Genomic DNA, 24,466 nt, shown 5'->3' with positions numbered 1-24,466 from the left:
TTGGATTTATAGACAATACTTAACCTAGTAGGCTGATTGTGCCTCCCAGGTAAGATCTTGAACCTCTCTATCTCTTAGTTACCCTGTCCAAAAAATTTGGAGCCCCACTGTTTGTTCATCTCAAAATCTCAAAACACTTTACAAACTTTACCTTCTTTATAATGTTGACCTAACTACAGAGAGCTGAGCCAACATGTATAAAAGACGGGCTGTTGTCTAAATAAATGAAGTATGGGTCAACAAACATAGATCAAGGTTCTATTCCCATTCCTGCTGCAGCTTCCTATTAACTTTTAGGAAGTCACTTTAACACTTTGCTCCTTAGCTACACCATGTAGAAAATGAACCCAATATCTAGGGCATGAATTAGTTTTGATGGTGAAAGAAGATAATGAGTAAATTTTATCAGCTCTTTCCTTTCAATTTTGATATGTAGCCCTGGTCAATTTCTCTGTCACCATGAAGTTCTTCTAGATCAGCTTAACTAACAGAATCATGTCAAGTTTTCTAATAAAGCTATTTATTTATACAGTAGAACCTCAGAATTACGAACACCAGAGTTACAAACTGACCAGTCAACCACACAGCTCATTTGGAACTGCAAGTACACAATCAAGCAACAGTAGCAGAGACCCCCTTCCCCCCCCGAAAAAGCAAACATAGTACTGTACTGTTAAATATAAAATACTAAAGAAATAAAGGGAAAGCAGCATTTTTTTTCTGCATAGTAAAGTTTCAAAGCTGTATTAAGTCAACGCTCAGTTATAAACTTTCAAAACAACCATGTTTTGTTCAAAGTTACGACCAACCTCCATTCCCAAGGTGTTCATAACTCCAAGGTTCTACTGTATATTTATTTTTACTAGTCCTGCCCTTGAAAAATGCCTCTTAGATCTGCCAGGTTAGAACTTTTTACCTTCCTGAATTTCTGTTAGATGATTATTTATCAATCATTTTTCAAATTAGTCATTTATCTGGATCAAGATTTTAAACCATGGCTGGATAAAACAATACAGTACTTACCTGCATTTCTTATAAAATAATATATATATATTAATATATAAAATAATTTCTTATAAAATAATATTTTACACAGATCTACACTCGTAGTTTAATGATTCTCCAATTAATGGATTTGGGAGCATTCTCCAAAGCCCAATTCAGCAAATCACTTAAACCCATGAATAGTGTTGTTGACTTCAATTGAATTACTCACATATTTATAGTTTAAACATATGCTTAAGTGCTTTGGTGAATTGGGGCTCAGGTGATTTTAAATACATTTCTTCTCTAGTGCATCATCTAAAAAGCATTATTAGTTCATTAAAGGAGCCTGAAAAACCTAACAGTAATTATCCCCAAATTGTAGCTGAAGGAGAGAAGATGAGTGTGAATCTGTCTGGATTACCATATTTGGAAATCAAATGTTAGTATACCAGTTAAAGAAAAGGTATTGAGACCATCCTAAAAGAAAAACTGAAATAAAAGTAAGATTTAAAATGATCAATGAATGTTTTGAGTGTAAATTATATACAAAGGATGAAAAAACAAGACACCAAGATATAAAGAGATCCTAGCAGACAAAATAAGTGGAAGTATTTAGAGTTAAGCCTCTTTGTTTAAAAGAACTATTGTAGTACTGATAAGCCAAATTTAACATGGTGCCTGGCCAGTGACACTCAGCCCATGGCTCTCTCCAGTGAGAGGATAAGCAACAGCCTAACTATGATTCAATAATTGTCCAAGAAAAAAAACTGCAATTTCACGCACAGGCATGCACATATGCACACACACACAGGATTTATTACATGTATATTTGTACTGCTAGCAAAATAAATTAAGTTAAAATTTTGTCCTTGACATTTTAACTTTAAGAAACATGCATTTAATTGAAAGTAGCTATTAATTTTAATAACTGTTATATACAATTTTATTTTCACTTGTTACATTCTTTTATATCTCTGTGATTCTGTTCAATGATAAAATGACTCCTTGACTGATAACAGTTGGGTGCCAATGACTTAGGTAATTACAGTTCATGAAATGAACTGCATGTGTTTGCTCTGAAAATCTACAGGTGGAAATATCCTGAGTCCAACTACTTTCATTAGTATTCCTCTGATTTCAGCAGATTATTTTGCACTTAATGTGACCTCATATACTAGAAACATATGCCTCACTTGTTCCACACCTAGAGCATAGAATAAGCCTCTCCATGTGTTAAAAAGCTGAATGCACTCTCTAAGATTTTATTTATTTGTCCTTAGCTCTTTGGAGCAGGGATTATGTCTTCCAATGTGCTTGTAAAATGCCTAGTACAATGGAGTCCAGATGTTAACTGGACTATAGTACCAAAACAGAAATAGACAGACTTCAATATAACTTTTAAAATCCAAGAATCTTTCTGGAATGAGAAGGGAAGTTTGAGAAAAATCTTGGCTGCTGTTATCCTGATATGTTAGTGCAGACATTGTTTTAAATTGCAAGGGATTGTACAAAGCAAGAGATGGAAATCAATTAGATTCTTGGAACAATACAGTCCAATTTTCAAATGTGGGCTCCTTAAGCAGGATGTCCAAATCCTGTAGTTGGACGTCCAAGTCAGTATTTAGGACTGTAAATTCCCATTTTGTCGAAGTGCTAAGCTGAGTGTACCCCATTAAGATATCGACATTTGAAAACAGGGCTCTCAAATCTGAAAATAATTAAATAAATCAAACTACTGGTAATTTTACACATTGCTAGTAAAACCTTTTCAAATACCTATGATGGGAGTTGTTCTAAAATCTCCAAGCCCCTGTCGACTCTGTTCGTTGCCAAAATGTAAGGCAGAAATGAAAAAGTTCACAATAGGATGAAGAAAGGTGCCCTATGTTGCAAATAATTATAATTGATCTCATTTTTAAGAGTTCTTTCAGTACCTCTAGCTGAAAATCTTTAGACCATTCATCATATGGTGAATTCCTCACATGGTATCGTCTCAATATCATGTTACGTTTTATCATAACATGATCGTTTATTCTATTTTAGCTTAGCCATCTCCAGAGCCTCTATGTGGATACTTTAGCTAGCTCCAAGCCTCTAGGTGAGGTCTATAATATATTGACAGGGGAAATCATGTTAGCGCCTTTCTAGCAAGAACCATAAATCCTTTACTAAAAATGTATTTATATGATATCCTTGGCTCGTGTAGACAAGTCTAATGCAACACTGCCTTTTTTTAAAAAAAAAAAAAGTTTAAGAACAGAGATTCATAGTACATTGGAACCAAGCCCTCAACATATCCAAATATGTCATTGCAGCAGCCACTTCACAAGCTAATCGAAGTGCCAGAAGCATAATATAAAGTTCAAAGTATCTCCTATTTGCCATTTTTTGAACAAAATGTGATATGAGAGTATGATCAGTCCTCTTCTGCAGTCAGACTGAGACTTGATCACAGGGGCACCTTCTTTTTCAAAAGTGTCTTGACCTGTAAGAATGCAATAGTATCCACCTGTGTATGGTTATACAACTCTCAGATTGCAACAAAAATTGAAACCACAAATTTTTCAATATCAACATCTTGCCCTTTCTCTCAGGTTTTCTAGATAGAGGACATCAGAAAGTTCCTTCAGGAATACTCAAGGTATTCCGCAGTCGGATATGAGGAAATACTTGAAAATGTTGACAAAAATATCTATTTATCTATATAAAAGTATTTAATATACAGAAAATCTTAGCAAGCGATGTAGTTCTTGATACCCTATAACACCCACATGCAAGCCAAAGAATATACACATACATAATGATGCTTCCATATACATGAAGCTTTCAGATGCAGGAAATGTGCCAGAAAACAGTTATGCATGCAAATTAGAACCCCATCTTGCAGCTGCATTCATTGGGGTATGGGGAGAGGGGCGAGGGAGGAAAGAGAGAGGGAGAGACAGGTTCTGCACCAGTTCAAAAATCCACAAGCATGGATGCAATTGTAGAATCAGGTCTTAAACACCAGGTTGAGGCTGACTAAAATTTGCCTCTTTGAGATCAGTGCTTCTTTTGATGCTAAAAGTGAGCTTTTTTTTACATCTTTCTATGGATGCCAACAGCTATGGGACAGACACTATGAATAACAGAAAAGAAAAAAAAATGTAACCAAAGTCTAAAATGAAATAATGTAACAATATTAAAATAGTGATCAGATTTTCTAAAGATGTCAAACTAAAAAGGAGGAAAGTTATCAGTAAAAATTACTCTTAAGCAGAACTAACATGAGAGTATGTTGCAGTTTTTTTGTAGATTGTTGTCATTAGAAAAAGTAAACTCAGAAATAAATATAATTTGAATACAAACTTTCTGTATTACAGCAAGAGAGGGTTTAGCTATTTTTTTCTTTTGTGTGCACTCCAAAATTAATGCACTTGAAGCACACACAGAAAAAAAGATAGTATAAATTTAGGTAGAAAATTTACCTTTGCAGAAGTAGGATTACATGAAGTGAGCATGACATAAGAACCATTTTACACAGTTCATAATTTTCCCTCTTTACCTTATTTATAATGCAAGAAAGCACAGTTGCTTTCTGTGCTGCATTTTCTAAACAATGTACAATTTCATTCAATGTGTCGTTTTACAGCTAAAATTAGATTTTGCCTTTACCCAGGGTCAGTTTTCTTAGATACAAAAGACAAGGGGAGAAATATTAGATTTTGCTTCATTGTTTTGAATAATTTAAATTAGTTCTCTTTTCTGGGCTACCTGGACAGATAATCTAATATAATTGTAGGTTAGTAAATGTTTCATTTTATTGTAATTATGGGCCCTGTTGTGGAACCCTTACTGTTCTGCTGAGCACTTATTCACCTGAGTAGTATTATTAAAATCAACAGGACTACTTATGTTAGTAAGGGTTCACAGACATGAATAAGAATTTCACAATCGGACCCTATATTTTTAACTATATTATGGCCATGACAACGTCAAACCTGCGCAATTATGCCCTATAAATATCTTACTGTTCTTTCTTATGTACAAATTGCATTTCACAATAGCAATACAACATTCTAGGGCAAATGCATTTCAGTGTGATTATTGTATGTCTCACTTAATTAGGATCACTCCACATCTGGTTTTGTATATTAAGGGATCACTACAAAATCTATCAGCATCAACAGAAATCTTTTCATTGATTTCAAGTGGCATCGAATCGGGACCTACCACAGAAATTCTAGTAAATAATTGCCCAGAAATACACAATACTACCGGTCATATCTTACTGTTTAATTATGAGTCCTATTATAGATTTGTATTTCAATCAATGTCAAATGAGAAAAAATGAATTCTTTTGTTTAACTGTGCTGTAACTTTGTATCTCAATGTAAATATATTTTGTAGTTAACTCCTCCTTGACATACCAAGGACGACATAGGTGAAATCCTGCCTATGCCGTATGGGTGAAATCAATGACAAAACTCCAATTGACTTTGACTTTAATGATGTCAGAATTTCACCTGTCTTGCTCAGACTATGCTACTAAAAGTAGCTCATTGCTTGTCATTAAGTGTATCTTCAGCCTGGATAGTGTAATATATCTATTGTAAAAGCAAATGGCAAACTTTAGTAAAATGATAAAGTATTTTAAAAAATTTAACTGGACTTTCAGCACTATGCTTTTGGTATTATAAATTGTTCAGTAATACTACTTTTTGAAGACTGGATATTTTTGACCCACACAGTACACATTTTAATGTTTCCAGCTATTCTACTTCTCTTTCGGTTATACTCGAAAATGAGTATTTTAAAATTAGTGGGGGGGAAGGGGGGAAACTTACCTAGTTGGTATTTTGAGTAATAATTCATCATTTGTCCAGTACTGCATGATTGTCTCTTATGCCTTTTTCTTATATTCATATCAGTGGTCTCCCATTGTGGTCTTTTTCTTATGTTTATTTTGTTAAGAACTTCAGAACTAGCAGCAGGGCTCTCATTATTTACACATTTGTTTGATTTTTTGCTGTCTAATTGGTCATCCAGCATTGCAGTCATTTTGGAAGGATTAGTTCCCTTACATGTCTCCACATCCTTTTCTTTTCCCTTTAATACATCTTGCCTACCAGAATAGGACCTTAAAGTACAATGCCTTTTTTCTTCAGTGTAGGTCTGATTGCTTCTATTTTCAACAGCTTCCGGAGAGTAAATGTTTAACTTAAATGATTTATGCTGTTCGATATGGTTGAGTTTTCTCAGAAATATTCTACAATCTTTAAAGGTTTTGGCTCTCCATGTACTTTGACTCATTTTAAGTTGGTTCTGTGCTTTTCCAACATTTTTTTGATTATAACTTGTTCCATTTATCTCTGAATGTGATTTAAAAATATTTGTTAAACCAGGATGTGTGCTGAAGTCCGACAATTCTATTGTCTGTGGAAGAAATGTATCTTTGACTTCAGTTCCAGTTGACAAGATTCTATTGTGAGATTCTAAGATTTCAGTGGGCTGGGTTTTTACTGTACTTTTTCCTTGGTTCATGGACACTACATCACTGATTTTCCCACTTGTATTTTTAAAAAACTGGCTTTGGCAGAAAAATCTTAAGTTTCGCCTTTTAGATTTCCAGTCACCTGTTCCATGATTATACATTTTTTTCACTTGTCTCCACCTGTCATGTTGTAACTTCTTAAATTCAGTTCTTCTTAATTTGGCTAGTGTGAAATTACTTTTCATATTTAAGACTGGAGCCTGGACCATTTTATGCAAAATTTGTAATTTCCCAGCTGGCTCTGAAGGAGAGGATAGTGCAAACTTTTTAAAGTGCTTTCTGAAAGGAGTAGTATTAAGATCAGATTGTTTACTTCCCATCTTCATCTCTCTAGTACTAATTACTTCCAAAGGATTGCGAGCATTTGCCTTTCTCACTAGAGAGAGGGACTGTGTTTCTGTTGTTTGCATAAACCAAGTACTAAGTTCATTTATATTACACTTCTTCTGGAAAAGCATTTTTATAGGTGATGCTTCAAGTTCTACAAGGCAGGTGTCCAAAGGTCTTGACACTTTAATGCTACAATCTTGTTCAACATGATGGCTTTTTTCATATAAACGCTTTTCAAATTCATTTCCACCCACTTGCAACCAGGTATTAGTTATCTGTTCAAATCTATTATTTAGTTCTTCCAACAAAGAGTCACGTGAAGTGGAAGTAGCCCACCACCTGAGAGAAGGATTTGATGAAAAAATGGGATCCAGTGATATTTCATTAACAGACCTGAATTCATTTACCTCTGAACCCTTTTCTTCACTCCCTGGATTTTTAGTTTCTGAGGTATCGTTGGATACTATCCTCAGATTTGATTGCATATGTTTTTCCCTTTGATCCTTAGCTTTTTTCAAACGGAGCTTATATGATTTACGTAGCAAGGCACTTCTACAAGTAAATGTGCTAGAAGATGCTAATGAATGTAAGAAATGCAGTGATGGTCTTCTGTCTCTAACAGAATGCCTCAAAGGAATTTCATGTTTTCTTGATTCTGTAGTAATCACAGATGAAACCGTGGTAGTGTCATTCTGAACGTTCTTTATTTCATTCATCTTATTGCACGGTTGATTATTCTTCTCTTGTGATATTTTTTTTTCTAACACATGCTGTTGCTGTAATGGAGGTAGGCAGCCACTAATACTTACTTTTCTTTCCTGAGGTGAAACTCTATTAACAGTCACTGATATGCCAGAGATTTTTACCTTTGCTGGTCTACCAGGCTTTCTAGTGATAGTTAAAGGCTTCTGATTTGGTTGTATGATATTGCTGTAAAGGTGTGGTAACAGTGGATTATTCTTGATAGGTCTAATATATTCATAACCAGACCCAGAGACTTCATTTTCAGTAGCAGAATTCTGTAAGACTTTTACTATTTCTGCAAAACCACTTTCAGTTTCTGTATTTTGCCTCAGTTCACTACAGTCATTTGTAAAATTGGAATCATGTTGTGTAGGCATAGCATTAATTATATTGATATTACCTTCAGAAACATGCCTTTTAGTTCTTCTTGACCTTCCGAAAACAACTGTCACAGTAATATTCTTGTTACTGATAACTTCTTTCATCACTGTTACATCAGATTTGGTGGTTTTCCCAACACTGGTGGGTTCACTTCTAAGGTCACTATTTTCAGCCATGTTTATTTTAGGCTTTGGAGGTCGTCCAATTGGTCGCTTAACCTGTTTTACAACCTGAGGCCCTATTTTTTTAGGCCTACCAGGTTTTCTTTTTAAAACAGGTTCATTGCCACTATTTGATTTTTCCACAGTTTCTTCACTTTGCTTAAAATAATTTAAGTCAGTTTCACCTGCTGCACAAGTATCTGCAATTGTCTCAGCATTATCAAAATTTGATTCCTCTTTACTGTCACTTTCATTACCATTATATCCAGAGTCTCCAATGCAGATTTCATGAACAAGATCACTTGTTTTAGATTTTTTTCCTGATATTGTGTCTGGATGCTTCTGAAATAAACAAAGATTGGTGTTTGCTGTAGAAGATGCACTGGCAGCAGTTAAAGTATATTTCACTCCTTCACTACTATTAACCTCTGAGACAAACATAAGTTTTATTGGGCTAGAGTAACCTAGGAGAGATGCACTCTCCCCAACTTCAGATCTTGTTTGTACATCCCCATTACTGAAAGTCAATCTGCCTGAATCAGATGATGAAGTTTTCAAAAGGTTGTTACCAAGTCCTTGATCTAGAACTTCTTTGTATTTTCTTGTTGGCACACACTCTGTTTTGCATGTATTGCTGCATGACAAGTGAGACTGGGGGAGGAAACTCTGTCCTGCACATCCTTTTTCACCCATGTTAAAATGTAGGCCTCTCCTAGCAGTTTCGTTCATATCACACTCAAATGTACTGGATATTTTATAACTATCCAACAATGGACTTTTAGTCTTTTTGGCTATGTTTATTGTATCTTCCAAGCGCTCCACAACAACTTGTAGATTTGTGTTCCTTACAATCTTATTTACATCAATAGATCTTTCAGCTTGAAGATCTTTAACGATATTATCTCTCTCCAAATTTTCAGGAGATTTTTTTGTTTTGGAGGATTTTCTACATAAAAAGTCATTTGTTACATATACAGAGTACCATCCAGGAGGCACAATGTTACGTTTAGTTCTGCCCAAGATTCCATTATATTCCCCCTTCAAAGGACTCTGATCACGCTCTTTTTCAATTGCATAATCTCCTTGTGTTTTTGCAAAGTTAGTCTGGTCTACTATAGTAACATTGTTTTCTGAAAATGCTACAAAACCAGAGTTAGTTTCAAAATTATTCAGAGGTAGTCCCATTGATTCTGCTTGACACACTGGCAAAGACATGGATTTAGCTTGACATCTCATACCTAGATTGTCAGGATTTTTTAAAGCTTTGTCTTCGAACATGTTGTAACTGTCTCCTTTGTTTGCTGACATTTTACCATATTTTTTGGTAGACTTCTTTACATTTCTCTCTAAAGTTGACTTTTTCCTTATAAAAGTTTCATCAAGACTTGCAAGTTCCCTCTTGATTTGCAAAGACTGTCGCCTAATCAGTGGTGAATCAGGAGAATTATACATTGCGAATAAAGTTTCCTGACGTTTGCGAAATCTGGTTTGGATAATTTTATTTTCCACTTGTTTATCATGTTGGCTCAGTAACTCCATAAAAGTGTAATCACTTGCTTTAGCATCGTGCAATAGAGATGTTATGAAGTCCCCCAATTTTACATTATCATTTTCTGGTGCCCTGTTACTCTCAGACAATTTTACAAGATTGGTTGTTATATCTGTAGTTTCTATTGATTTTAATTTTTCATTAATACGATCAATTAAATCTTGAAAAATGGCAGAATGTTCACCATTTTCAAACTTTTCAGAATTTATAACACATTTGCTGCTTTCTTGATCTGTTGACAGCCGCGTTTCATTTGAGTAACCAAATCCTTTTCCTTTGCATAGTTTACCTTCATCTTCATACTCTCTATTGCTTCCTTCTGCTGGCAAGAGAGATGGAGGTTGATTAATGGTTATTTCAAATTTGTTGTCTAAAGCTGGAAAATCTATAGGTGATCCTTCCAATGTTTCAGTTTCATTACTTTGTACAGGTGACAATGGAGGGGGTGATGGGCTGCGAGATCTACTAGAACTTTTAATGCTGTTTGACAAATCATAGTCTTCGGTTGAAGAAAAGGATGTACAAGTTGCTGCCGTCACAGAGTACTTGTTGTTATAGTTTTGTAGTTGTCCTGTATAGCACCTATGAGGATTACAACTGTGAGAAATCCTTTTATTCACTACTGTCTTAATACATCCAGTAGCTACAGTCTGACATGGCAAACAGTGCAAATCTTTACTACAAACACACAGAGATGGTAAACAAGTGTTTGGATTTTGATTTTGTAAACAGCATCTTTTTGTCACCATATGTCCATCAGAACTACAAAATGGAACATGGATATCATCTTCAATGAGGGAGTTCTGAATTTCTGAATGGATAATATGAGGTTGCAGGCAACTGCAAAGTGAAGGAACATTTTTGTCTTGGATTAAAAATTTCAAAATAGCCAAAATCTGCTGCCAGTGGTAAGAGCACAAGGATTCCAAAACCTTGTTTAGTGCCGATTTTCCTTTTTCCAATTTAGTTGCTTCCTCTGATTTTTCACCAACTGTTGAACTGAAAACAAAAACAAATCAAAACAAAAAATAAATTACAGTAAAATATGATGTATGTTACAGTTTTAACTGTTAAACAGAAGACTGAAATCCTGAAAAGGCATGGAAAAATTATTTCCATTTCCTTTACATAGTTCATTTATCGTATTTGCAAATTTCTAATAGAACTATTTCACTACAGCTGATATGTATGTTATATATAGTACAATATTTCTAGCATGTTAAGTAGGAAAATATTCAGTGAAAAAAACATTTTACTCAACAAAGGAAAAATTGTTTGAAATCCAGCATTTCTCAAATACAATAATTATAATACTATTTATTTCATGGCATCTTTCATCCAGTATTTCAAATTTCCTTGCAAACATTAATGAATTAACCCTCACAACAAACATGTGAGGTAAGTATTATCCTTATTTTACAGGTGTAAATGGAGAGGGGTAAAATGATTTGTCCAATGTCCAGTGTCACAGTGGATGCTTGTGGCAGAGACAGGGAGAGAACCCCTCTCCTCTGACTCCAGATTATGTGTTTTAACCACAAGACCATCCCTTCCTTACTGTATGTGTTATGCAGCACAGCCCATAAGATGTTCAATATGAACTTGAAAAATTTGTTTAAAAGGACATTCAACCTTAGTAGGCCATAGAAATAACTTTAGAAGCCATCACTGACGTTAATGTTCTTTTAAGATATAGATTCCCTTTTTTACCCCAGTAGCATAAATCTGCCATAGACTTCCACTGCATCTCTCTCAAAACACACACACACACACTAGAAGACAAAAAAAGGAAGTAAATAACTTGCAAACCAAATGAGATTGAATCCCTTTAAATATCAGGTTAACTTAAGTGTCTATATCTAAATAAGACTTCAAAATAGCTGTTCTCAGATACTCAACCAAAACAAAATCAGTTATAAAATACTATCTTCTTAACTACTGATTTCTCAACACAAATTTATTAAAACTAAAGTTACTACTTACCTAATCAATCATTTAAATTGAAAAGCTGAAAATGTTCCATTGTAGAAATAATAGATCTTTCTTCAACTAAACACAAAAACCACTGTTGAATAGTAACTAAAATAAAATAGTTATCCTCTATAATTCAGAACTTTTACTGGTACCAATAGCAAGAGCAGCAAATAATATTAAAAGTATTCTGTTTTAGAAAAGTATATATTTTTTAAACATATCACCAAACTCTGAACATGACACTAACTATTCACCCTATTCCTCTTGCCAATCATTTTCAACATTTAAATCTCCATTTTGGCAAAATTTCATTTTGATTGGTTTTACATTTTAATATACCATGTATATAAATTATTAATTCATTACTCAACAAATGTAAACAAACTAGTATCCTGTCTGAATGATAAAAAGCCATAAATTACTTCATCGTTCTTACTAAGATTTGTACATGCATAGTTTTGTATGTATAAATTATTGCCCTAGGTAAGTTTTAAGTTGTATGCTATAAAAGCAATCAACTATGCTTAATAATTCCTGGTGATTTTCTTCCTCTCCTGAAACATTTTATATAAAAGTTTGAAGGTGTTCAAAGTGAACCATCAGGTTGATGCTACTATCTCTTAAAATCCTAACTGAATCCTGATGTTATTAGCTGAACTTGTAATTAAAATTCAATTAAATGACATGAAAAGACAAAATTATTTGCATCTGTCATCTAAAATGAAACTCTACTGTATTGTGGAGCCTGTAATGATATTACCACCATGAGTGAGTTTAGGACCCAATCAGCTAACCTTATTTTATGTGGAACTCCAATTATAGCAATAATAAAATGTAGAACAACTTATCAGATTTATTGAAATACCAAAAACAAACCGATCAACCAAAAAAACAACAAAAAACAAAAATCAAACAAAAATACAAAAGCCAAGACTGAAAGCGAAATAGAAAAATTAGATTAAAAATTGACTTCTGTAATCACACTGGATAGATAAATAAATAAAAGGTATTTTCTATTTTTTTTTTAATTTAGGAACACATTTTGTCATTTAAAAATAGAAATAAAAATTCTTGAACATAGTAATAGGGCTTTAACATGTTATTTAATAGTTTGTTCAGTAATATTATATGCTATAGTTTAAAGAAACACCTATCAAATTACAACTTTGATAAGCACTTAATTCACCGTGATTGGTGTGGTAAAAAATACCTACATAAACTGAAGCCTCCAGACAGGAATCTGTCTTTATATGCTCTCCACGCATATAAATGCGTTATCAATTATGGACTATTAGTGTTCTTTATAAGATTACTTTTTTAAACATTTGACGAATCAAGAATATTAGAACATCCATCTAAAGAAAATATATGCTCACTAGTGTAAGAAACTTCAGTGTTCCTAAAGGTCTCTCAAAGTTATGGGCCAGGTCTTCCAGCTCAAAGCTTGCCACTGAAGGTTTTCCCACTGTGTACAGTTATTCTCAGGTGTGCACAGTCACTATTGCTTGTACACCACCGCTTCCCTGGCCATCAGTAGAGTGGGTATGACATCCCTATACTCCAGTGATCCTTAGTTGCCAGAACAGCCCTATAAAATCATATGCAGCTCATGCTGCTCTAACTTATGCATGGACTATGTGATCCCAGGTTCAGGGGAATGCAAAATGTTAAGAGTTACCTTTGCACCACCCTGCACTAAAGTATGTTGAGCACAGCTTGGCTGCTGCGCAGGACATAGGCCTAAAAATCTGTTTAAAACAAAGCATTTACTTTAAAGAGATATGAACATTTCTACAGAGGGATTTTGTGTATATGTAAACGAATTCATTCAACTTTCATGTTTTTAATAGCTTTCCAACCACTTTCGTTAAATATTAAAGAGTTGTGCTTCAGCAAATTCTTTCCCCTCTTTTTCTCTTTCATCCTGTTGTGTCGTCATTATACAGAATCTATAGTATCACAGTAATTCCCATGGCAAAAAGTGGCAGTGTCAAACACAGAGGTCCAGGTTACTAGCCCTGTAGAGTCCTACATGAATCTTTCCCCTTCCTGTGCGCAGCGGTAGCTACAATTCCTGTCTTCACAGGACTCTTCATCTTTTTATGAATTCCATGGTAGAGGTTCTGTGGGTACAGGGTTCATGTAGCAGGAGGGGATAGAAACGGGTTGGGTTAGGGGCAAGAGGATCAACACATCTTGTCCGCCAAAGTGAAGCAATTCACAGATTCGGTGGAAATTATAATAGAACCTGGGACTGTATTATCCTTTCTACTGAGATCCCCTGCTCAGTGCCAGGGGCAACAACTGGAAAACTGGTGATTATTTGTGGGGGTCAAAGTTTGCACAAAGGCATAGGGTCATCACATAGTGACCCACCAAATTTGAGGACAGGTGTCATGGCCTATTTTGTATAGAATTAACATATAAAATATCAAGATCTGTTTTCTCTTCCAACCCAAGGAAACTATCAAAGAGGAACTGGGAGAGGGATAGCTCACTGGTTTGAGCATTGGCCTGCTAAACCCCAGGTTGTGAGTTCAATCCTTGAGGGGTCCATTTAGGGATGTGGGGCAAAAATTGGGGATTGGTCCTGCTTTGAGCAGGGGGTTGGACTAGATGACCTCCTGGGGTCCCTTCCAACCTTGATATTCTATGATTCTAAACAAGATTTTCTCCCTCGGAGTTCCAGCCTCAGCTTTTTCCTCCAGAGATGCTTTATAACATGATTACAGCTTCTATGAAGAAATGAGCAGAAAGGAAACTGGACTTGGGAGGAACAAAAATGTTTTCAAGTAGTCAACGGGAGAACAAAAAAAATTACTGGCCATATAAATTATCTGTATAAATGTTCTCCCTTTTTCTATGCCCCTATGCATATATTTAATAAATAAATATATTGGCTGAAGAAAGTTTAACAAATTAAATGAATAAAGCTTTCTGAACAGATTAGTAGTAAAATAAGCATTCAATTTATACAGATCGGTTTGCAGTTGAAAACTGAAAACAATTTTGTGCGACTCCTATACTTTAGGACATTTTAATTTTCTAAAGTGTGCCTAATTTATTAGCAGACCATCATATTTTGAGAATCAGTCTTCCTTGTGACAATTATTTTTGCTTTATAAATATGTTCATTGTAGCAATAACTGTCAAAAGCAAGTTCTATCATGAACTTATTAGACTAATCGTAAATTTGTGCCTAAGGAGTAAGTCAAATGAGCCAGTATATGGTCTTTTTTTCTTTTGTTTTACTGAATGAGCAAAATCAATCACACATCAGTGTTGTTGTAAATTTATGTGCAAAAGCATTGAAGTGCTTTACTACAAATTACAACGTAGAAACACGTTAACTAAACAATTAAATTCATACAATCAGATTTAGGTATATAACAACACAAAGAGGAAACAGAATTACAGTACATTTACAACACAAGACAAATACATGGAATTCATTAGAAAATATTGTAATAAATAATTCATGAATTATAGTGCAATTGATTTATGCATAAATATAACTAATTGCCTAAAAATCAGTTATTAACAAAATCTGTCAAAAAATCAAGGCAGCCACAGAGTTTTACTAAATTACTGCGACAATGGAAATACTGCAATTAAAAAACAAATACAAGTATTTGTACTGTAAACAACTAAAAAAAAATCAGTCTCACTAAAGTTAATATACAATTTAATATAAAATTGTCATTAGCTACCAGAAATGGTTTAAACAACTTTACTGAGCAGTAGTTCTAAAAACAGAGGCACTGTTTTTTAATATAAAATACTTGAGAAACATTCAAATAAGTAGAAAGCATGTAGGGCTTGCTTTCGCCTTCATTTAAAAGTCTGCTGAAACATGAATTTTCAGAAATTGTCAATTACGAAGTAGTGACTGGTAACTGAATTTATAAAACAGTTCAAAGGTACAACTTAAATGACATTTAAATGGAATACACTGGAGTTAGGGAAGGGGAACCTACACATTTCCCTGCCTTTCCTTAGTTGTGTAATCAAAAGTTAATCTAATAATTAGAAACAAATAATTCTGTTTCTTTTTAAACACTTACAGGTCGAGCATCATCTATAAACTATCAAAAAATATTTTAATATACTATTTCTGACCAAAAAAATAAATAAATACAAGTACTAAAATGCTGAAAATTAATTATAATATTACATATAAAACTACTGATCACTGTTAAGTGAATAGTAAAATGATCCCTGATTTTATGAATCCTGTCAATTTTTGGTCAGGTCATCTTTTAAATGATATAAAAAGTGTACTGTAACTTGCCTTCAATATAAACTTCTGACTCAATTTATAATATTGTCTGAGGAATAAAAATTTTTTAGTGTGGTACAAATATTAGGCAATGTATTGAAGCCCCCAAAACTTCTGCAAGTAAAATTCTGTATAAAGAGAGATTTCGAAACCTTTAGGTACTGTTAATTTTGTTTTCCACTGGGGAGTATACATCAACAAATTCATCTTTCTGGCCCTCACAAAATATGGCTTAATTCTTTAAAAATCAACGATGACCCTGACACCTGCTTATATGTATCCTACTTGTTATTAGATACAATTATTTTTACAGAAGGATTCCATTTCTAATATGCAAGTAAACCTTAATAGTTGAAGAGGGTACACTATAGATCTAAGAGACCAAAAGATTGATATGTTGGTGGTTGTGCAGTTTCACTTAACTTCTTATGGATTAATTTATTTTAAAAAATAAGAAATTACCTGTAATTAGGTTAATAGCCAAGAGCTAGATTTTACCATAAATTTTTGAGGGAAACTTCCCACTGAGTTCAAGTTTCTTTTGAAAGTCAATTACATGATGTGGCCCTACACGTGTAATGTATTCTTACATTCACATAGGATACTCAGCCTATACAAAGGCAAATTTAAGCAAAAAACATGTCTGACAATGTATGTGTGTGAGAAAATTTACAAAAAGTAGAAAAAAGGGTAAGTGTTTCTGGATATGTTTGATTTGGTTTAGAAAAAGCAATCTAAACCTAAATTTTAATTGGAAAAAGGGCACAGATGTTTAATTTTGAATGTATAAAGCAAGTATTCATTCTTATGTAGACACATGCTTTATGACATTACACCACCAAAATTACATATTATTTAAAATCCAATGTAAATACTTGGAAATTAATTTAAAAACTGCAATCTGAAGACAGCTAGTCTCTCTTAGATTCTATTAAGTCACATATTTTAAATGAACTGCCTAGCTTCTACCAAATTTATAATGAATTTATACTACTGAAAGTTCAAAACAGCTTTACTGTTTAATATTTGTGAATCTGTCAAGACCCTGAACTGTAAATTTGGTTATTAGCAAAACAATAGTGTATCGGCCCACCAAAATGAAAACTTGATATTCATTTTGATAAACTGAAAAGGTTTGAAATGTCACAGCAGCAAATACATTATAGTTACAGTGAGTTTTTTGTTTTTCAATATAAGGAGTGTGACAATCCTTAAATGAATTTAAAGTAGTCATAACATTAACTAACCAGCACATTTAATATCCATTCTCAAGCTCATTCTGTGCACATTATGAACATGCTCTAAGTTGCATTCCAACTTTCTTCTTAAACTTTAGAAGTTGTCTTATTCTCCAAACTAAAAAGGAAAATTAGGTTAATAATTAAGTTTATTTTATACTTAGTATTCCATCTTCTTTCATATTTAATAATTCTATAGCTACAGTAATTTGTCAGTTTTCATAAATGTATATTTTGTAAACACCAATTTCTTGCTAAATGAACAACAAAACTCTTCTTAAAATGATAAAAATGCAGTTTTATGTCTGCTATCACACATTTTTATTAATGAAATGTTTTGGTTTTTTCTAGTTGTATTGGAGATCTAGTTATGATGTTTTTATTATTTTCTTCCACAGAATGTACTACCTCCTACTAATACTTCACATATCCATTTCCTTGGTAAGGAACTAACTTTGTAAAAGAAAAACAATCCCTTGATTTGTGTATTCTGAACTACTTACAAACTATTGCAAGTATTTTGTGAAGTATAAAAGTTTACAAACCATGGGTCATGAATTTCGATAATAAGATGGTTTATTCAATGGCTAATGTGGTTCTTTATCAACTAAAAATAATGCTTCACATGACAAATACTTGTTTTCCCCAAACATTTTATGCTATTGACTACTAAAGAAAACCTGAATATTTTTCACCTATTTATACAAGGATTTTATTAAATACACACTATCAGAATTAAGGGAGAACTCTATAATTCTGTCCACAGTGAAAACCCTGAATAAAACTACTTTTCAAAAGGCATGTATGTGGTTTTTGAACTGTATAATTTCATGTCTTCTGTCAGTGTGAGCATATGTATTTCTCGTATGTGTGTGTATACAGACAGACATATACACACACACACACACACACACACACACCCCAATTTGCTAACAATTAATCTACACAGGCTTGCTGCTGTTTTTGCAGCTGCCAGTCCCTGAATCTGTCATATTAAATAACCCAGTGTCTGGTAATCGAAGTTTCTTCTTCGGCGGAGTCTTCAGTGTTCCAGATCTTTCTTTAACTTTGTATTCTAAAGTGCTGTGAGGTACCCCATAAATTCCTTGTGCTTTGGAAACACTCATTTTCCCACTCATTACCATAGCAATAGCTTCTTCCATTATTTCATGATCGTATTGCCTATAACGGCCACGTTTTTTCCTTGGTTGTTTATTGTCTTTGCGATCCAAACCATCTTCTGTATTTTCAGATGTTCCATCAACTGTTCCATTCTTAACATTAAGACATAAAGAAGAGAGGTCCCCATGCAGAAAGTAGGAGTCAACACTTGAGTGAGTTACAGGTCCAGAACATTCAATTTTGTTCTGTTTAGGGAGTATATTTTTCAGTTTTTGAAGAGCTGATCCGTCTAAGACTGAGGAGGTTTTGGAAACATGGTACATGACATCCAGAAGACCAGCATTATCAGATTGTGGTTTGGACACAGAACTTATTCTTAGCTGAGGAATTTTTAACTGTACAGTAGGATTTGAAGTTTCATATTGTAGATTTTCACTTTTTTCTTTGAACTGAGTGACCATTCTCTGTAGAGTTAACTGGTGGAGGTAACTGGAAGCTGTTGGGAATTTTAATTCTGAGGTTTCAAGTAGACTTAGTTTACTTTTTTCTGTGCGCTCTGCTTGAGCTCTTGCCCACAAGGCTACTTTTTGCAGCACTGCACAAGTTTCTTTTCTGTCTTTAAATGAATAACTATCATTGAAATCTCGAGTTTTGTTTTTAAAAAGTGCAGGCTTTCCTGCTGGTAAGGCTTCTAAGTGGAGAAGTAAAGTTTTTTGAGGTATGCCATAAAGTATGCCTGCTTTATTTATGTCCAGTGCTCCAGACTGAATGTCTTTCAAAGCTTTTGAGAGCAAACCATCTGCAAACTCAGCACTTCTTTCCACATAGTCCTCTCTGTGTCTGTGTAGTCTCCTGGATGGATGGAATGAAACGATGGTAAACTGATGTATGAGAGACTCTCACACAGCTATGGAAGGGAAGGGTCCACTCCTTTATTATACTCCTTGCTTAGGTAACATCACTGCTTCTGATACTTTTAAGTCTTTGAGATGTAGTAGTTACTGATTATCATAGTAAAATGCTACAATGTGTCAAAATCATACGGTGGCTTCTACAGCAGCCCTTCCAAGAACTTTAAATCCTAGTTCAGTATTTGATAATATTCTCATGTGTTTGTTATTTTCCCTTTGATACATGCTTGCGGAGCAACACTTATAATTTTAGTTATGCAATTAACATTCCATTAAGTACCCAAATCCTAAATGAGATTTTGTTAGTAGAAACGTGACGTTACCGCTAAACAAGTAATAAAAGAGTCAACCCCCTTATAGAAAATTTGCAGTGATAGGTACATTACCAAACACAAAACCCCCAGATTTCCACAGGACTAATTTTTCTACATTCATAAGATAAAGTGCTGTATTAACAAGTAAGTCCCATTTTGTCAATTTACAACTCAGTTTTTAAAATTCTAATCACTATTTATATTTTCTAATTATAAAATCATAATTTTAAAACCTGTTCATATTAATAGATTAACAGAACACAATTTTACACAATTCAACAAATAAAGCTAAATGTATTATTTGGAACAAATTATTTTGTAAAATGTACAGGTGACAAAAAGGGTCCTGCTATGGCTAGTGGATGGGAAGATGCCAAAATTATAACAAAATCCAACAGAACAATGTATTTCACTATTTTTGTTTCAGTTAATGTAATGGTAGCTTTCAGCACATGAAACAACATTTTTAGTTTTTAATGCTGAATGGACATATTTAGCAGTTTGCCACCACACACTATAGGCAAAACCATGATGTAAGTATAACAATTAGGAACTCTCTCTCTCTCTTTCTCTCTCTCTCATTGAGAAATATTGAGGATAATAGCTGTTTAACTTGTTCATGTTAGCTGAAGGATATTTTTAAAATATAATCTGGATGTTATATTTTTGTGCAAAATGGAAGTTTCCTAAATAAAACCTTGAATAATAATTTATGTTTTCTTCTACTGTCCTACTCTTTTGTATTATGTAATTAAGTTTTCAGTTCATTTTTAGTAACATGAACTAAAGTTTGGTGATTGTTCTGATAACTTTTCTTTAACAGAAAGAAAAGAAAAAGACAATGAAACAAATGATATATACATAGACACACACTTATGAGTGAAACTCTTGAGGAAAGCAAAATATAAACTGAATTTGTGTGTCAGTATATACTGTACAAATATGTTATAAAAAATAATCTGCCTTCACAGAAGAGATTTTTTTCAGTGTTTCCTTTTACAAATATTAAAAAAATATTAAATGCTGCTTACCCAGACACTGAATTTTCAGATGATGATGGATCGTATGTTGACTCTTCCAGCCGTGCGCTTTTCTTTGTAGAGAGATCTAACACTCCATCCCCTGTAACAAAATAATCATAATAATTTAAGAATTTAAGGATTTTTTGGAATTCTGTTAGTAAATTTTTATACACATAGCACAACTTTTTAATATATAACCTATGTTGTAATATTTTCTGACATCTTGGTTCCATTAACAGTGTGAAATGTTGAGGAGTTAACTTTTTGCAAAATTCATTTGTAAAAGTTAAACAAGATTTTTAAAAAAAAAGATGAGTCAAAATAAAAAAAAGTGGGCCTATTGTCATACATAGGAATCAGAGGGCTTAAAAACAGATATTTATTTATTTATGGGAAGGCCATAAAATGGAATTCTCATCCCTTGTTTCTTCCACAGATATACTCCAAGATTACACTTGCCATTTCAAACAGACCAATAAGCCACAAGTAATAATGGTTTGATATGTGGGTCATAAATCTGAACATATGTAATTCAAGATCAAGTTCATATTAATAAATAGCAGATCCGTGATACACTAATAATACAAAGATCCAAAATGACGACGATATCTGTGTGTTTGGGGGACAAGGTCCATGAAAGAACAAAAAGAAAAGGAATACTTGTGGCACCTTAGAGACTAACAAATTTATCTGAGCATAAGCTTTCGTGAGCTACAGCTCACTTCATCGGATGCTGCTACTCTGAAATGAAAGAACAGTTATTTATCCTACAGGAACTGTGTTTTTTCAAGATGTTGTAATCAGTGAGGATCCCAGTGTAGGTGCGCATTAGTCCTATGCATGCAAAACCCAATTCTTCTAGCTAGCAGTATTTATCAGAACTGCACGTGTTCCCACATGAGGCACACAGGATGGGGTGACCGCCAACCCTCCCTCAGTTCCCTTGCATTTCAAAGCCTGTGTTTGCCAAGAACTCCTGAAGTGGGGATGGAGGGTGGGTTGTAGCAGCCACATTGACTACAACATCTTGAAGAACCAGCTACAGTAGGGTAATAGTTTGTTATTCTTTGAGTAAGTGTCAGTATGGACCCCACTGTAGGTGACTAGTAAGCAATATTCTCCTGAGATAGTGGGATTGAGGAGTCTCCACAGATGAAACAGACAGACTGTAGTATCACTCTTCTGAACTCAGTATCTGCCCTGGCTGCCATGTCAAATGCATACAGTTTAACAAAGGTCAGTGGGTTACTTGCAAATCTATAAGACTGGTGCATTTCTGAAGCAGGCCAATGATGATGTCTCCTGTACTTCAGTGGAGTTGTGTCCTAATGTTTGGGGGGAAGGAGGACATCTAGTAACAGAGGGAAATGCACTGTATTTCATTTGGAAAGTTTCTGTGAAAAGATCACCAGGTCTTTCTATACACCCAAATCAGCCACAAAGAGCCAGTGAGAGCCAGAAGGGTTTAGTCCTGTCTTGGTAGTAAAGTAGAAGCTCTGGAGACATCCAAGGTGTGATGTTTCTTTTCTCCTGCAGAAGAGAGGTTTTGGAAAGAAGACCAGTAAGGTAAGTGACTGATTCAGTTGCTATTTTGAGATTACCTTGGGAATTAATTTAGGGTGTTGTCTCATTACTATATTGTCCCTGTAAAATACAGATGGTCCAGCTATAAGGATTTGGATCTCACAGACTTTGTGCCAATGTAACAGCAACAAAGTAGAATGTTTTGAAAGATAGAGGCTTGAAGGGAGTCACCAGGAGATACAGGAGAATCACACTGAGGTCCCAGAAAGCAGTCTGGTGTCTAAATGGAGGGTAGGCATGAAAAAGGTCCTTGATGAATCTTGACACTGTAGAGTGTAAGAAAAGTGAATGCAACTGAACTGGTGTATGATATGCTGATATTGCTAAGTGGACTCAGAGAGCTTAATGCAAGTTCTGATTGTTTCAAGAGCAGCATGTAGTCTAGGATCTTTGGAATCTGGGCTTCAACCAAGTCAGGTTTTTTGGGCTGCCCATATGGAAACCTCTTCCATTTGCAGAGCAGATACTTCTAGTGGAAACTTTCCTGATGTGGATAAGAACTGCCTGGAGCATTCTCTATCGGTAGTGCTCATCCGGCCAGCATCCAGGCAGTCAGGTGTATTGACTGCAGGTCTGGATGTTCTGAGATATTGTGTTTACGCAAAGAGGAAAAATGAATGGGAGATTGACTGGACATATGGAGTAGGTCTGGCAGCCAAAACGGTCTTGGCCAGTATGAGGAGATCCTGATAGTGGTGGCCTTGTCCCATCTGATCTTTGATATTATTATGGTAATCAGGGAGGTTAGTGATAAGGTGCAAGGGAGAGCTTGACACCAGCAGAGTAGAAAGACATCTGGCAGAGATCCCAAGCTCACGCTACCTCTATAGTAGAAGGTGTTGCATTTGACATTATTTGCAGTGGCAAACTGGTCTTTGGCCAGAACCCCCCTGGCTGGAATATCATGTCTAGGATGAATTTCCAGCGACTACTGCTGGTTGGTTATCACGTCTCTGCTTAAGAAGTCTTCAAGGTAATTGCTGACCCCTGGAAAGTGCAGGGCCAGTGGGAGCTCGGGGGGTTTACTCTGCGTTGGTGACACCATTCCCAGAACTTGATGGCTTCCAGGTAAAGTGGGATCTACCAAGGGCCTCCTTGTTTGTTGACATTACGCATCACAGATGTACTGTCCATCAGGATTTGCTCTACAGAATTCTGTCGAACTGACAAGCATGCTATACAGGCCAATCTGATGGCTCTCAGCCCTAGGACGTTCACATGCAATTTCTTGCAATTGAGGTGATTCAGGTGGGCCTCCAACCTCTCACTTTTGCATCCATATTAAGTATAGTTTGCACAGGAAGGAGTTGAGAAACATACCCTTATCTCACATTCAGGGGGGTCATCAGGTGAGTTCTCACAGGATTTGAAGTGTTACAGTGGCCAATCTGTTCATATTGTTTTTGTCTGGGGAATACACTGTTCTTTGATGGTGTTGTAGTGACCTCAAGCAAAGTATGGCAAGCACATCATGTATGTACACAACATATGACCTAGTAATCCTATGCAAGCACGAACCATCGTAGATGGTCTTGACCTTATTTCATGTATGATTGATCAAAGGGAACAGAATCCGTCCTTTGGCAGATATGATCATGCTGACAGAGTCAGATAGGGTCTCCTATGAAGCCTATCATCTGGGATAGAGTGAGAGATGACTTTTTGTAGTTCACCATTAGCCCTGAGACAACAAGGTGAGGATTCAAGGTACGGTTATCTTGGTTACGTCATGAGGCTTGTCCTTGATCAGCCAGTTGTCCAGGTACAGGTAGATGTTTCCCTAGATACCTGTTACAATCCTGAATCTGAGGCATCAAACATATTTGTTGAGCCTCCTCAGGTCTAGAACAAAACGAAGGCCCCTTTTTTCTCTCGAATGAGGAAATACCAGGAGTAGAAGCCTCTTTCCCAGTACTCCTAAGGCACCTCTCCTATGGCATCTAGACAGGGCAATGAGGCCATTTCTGTTTGTAAAAGGCTCTCACGAGAAAGGTCCCTGAAGATAGATAAGGAAGGGGGGTTGTGGTGTAAAGGGAAAGAAACTGGATGGTATGTCCACAGGTGACAATATCCAGCACACACTTAGTGGTGGTAATGTCTGATCTTGCCTGATGGAAAGAGGCAAGGAGGCTTCCAAAAGAAGCGCTCTGTTGACTGTTTGCGGTGCAGCTTTCAACTGAGTGGTCAAATTTACTGGTGCGTGCACGGAGCACTACATGGCTGGAGTGGAGGAAGGTGAGGTTACGTATCTTATAGCAACTGGAGATTCTTTGAGATGTGTGGTCCCTATCTGTATCCACTGTGGGATATGCATGCTCTCCATGCGCCCAGAGTTGG

General features: G+C 35.1%; 1 protein-coding gene across 6 annotated transcripts in view; it reads right to left on the bottom strand.

The window, feature by feature from the left end:
- Positions 1–24,466, bottom strand: part of LCORL (ligand dependent nuclear receptor corepressor like) — a 179,228-nt gene that overhangs the window by 15,536 nt on the left and 139,226 nt on the right. For 2 of the 6 annotated variants that reach the window (XM_084626499.1, XM_084626497.1), the window contains exons 6-7: positions 20,555–20,645; positions 5,814–10,684 (exon numbers count right to left, since the gene is read on the bottom strand). In XM_084626499.1, coding sequence (XP_084482625.1) covers positions 5,814–10,684; positions 20,555–20,645 — 4,962 coding nt within the window. Of the gene's footprint in view, positions 1–3,852; positions 4,106–5,813; positions 10,685–17,487; positions 19,151–20,554; positions 20,646–24,466 lie in introns of those variants that run through there. The other 4 variants (XM_084626498.1, XM_084626500.1, XM_084626503.1 and 1 more) reach the window with 4 other exon arrangements.

Source organism: Lepidochelys olivacea (genome assembly GCF_965140295.1).
Source record: "Lepidochelys olivacea isolate rLepOli2 genome assembly, chromosome: 4".
Taxonomy (NCBI): domain Eukaryota; kingdom Metazoa; phylum Chordata; order Testudines; family Cheloniidae; genus Lepidochelys; species Lepidochelys olivacea.
This window is presented reverse-complemented; position numbering and strand designations above follow the sequence as displayed.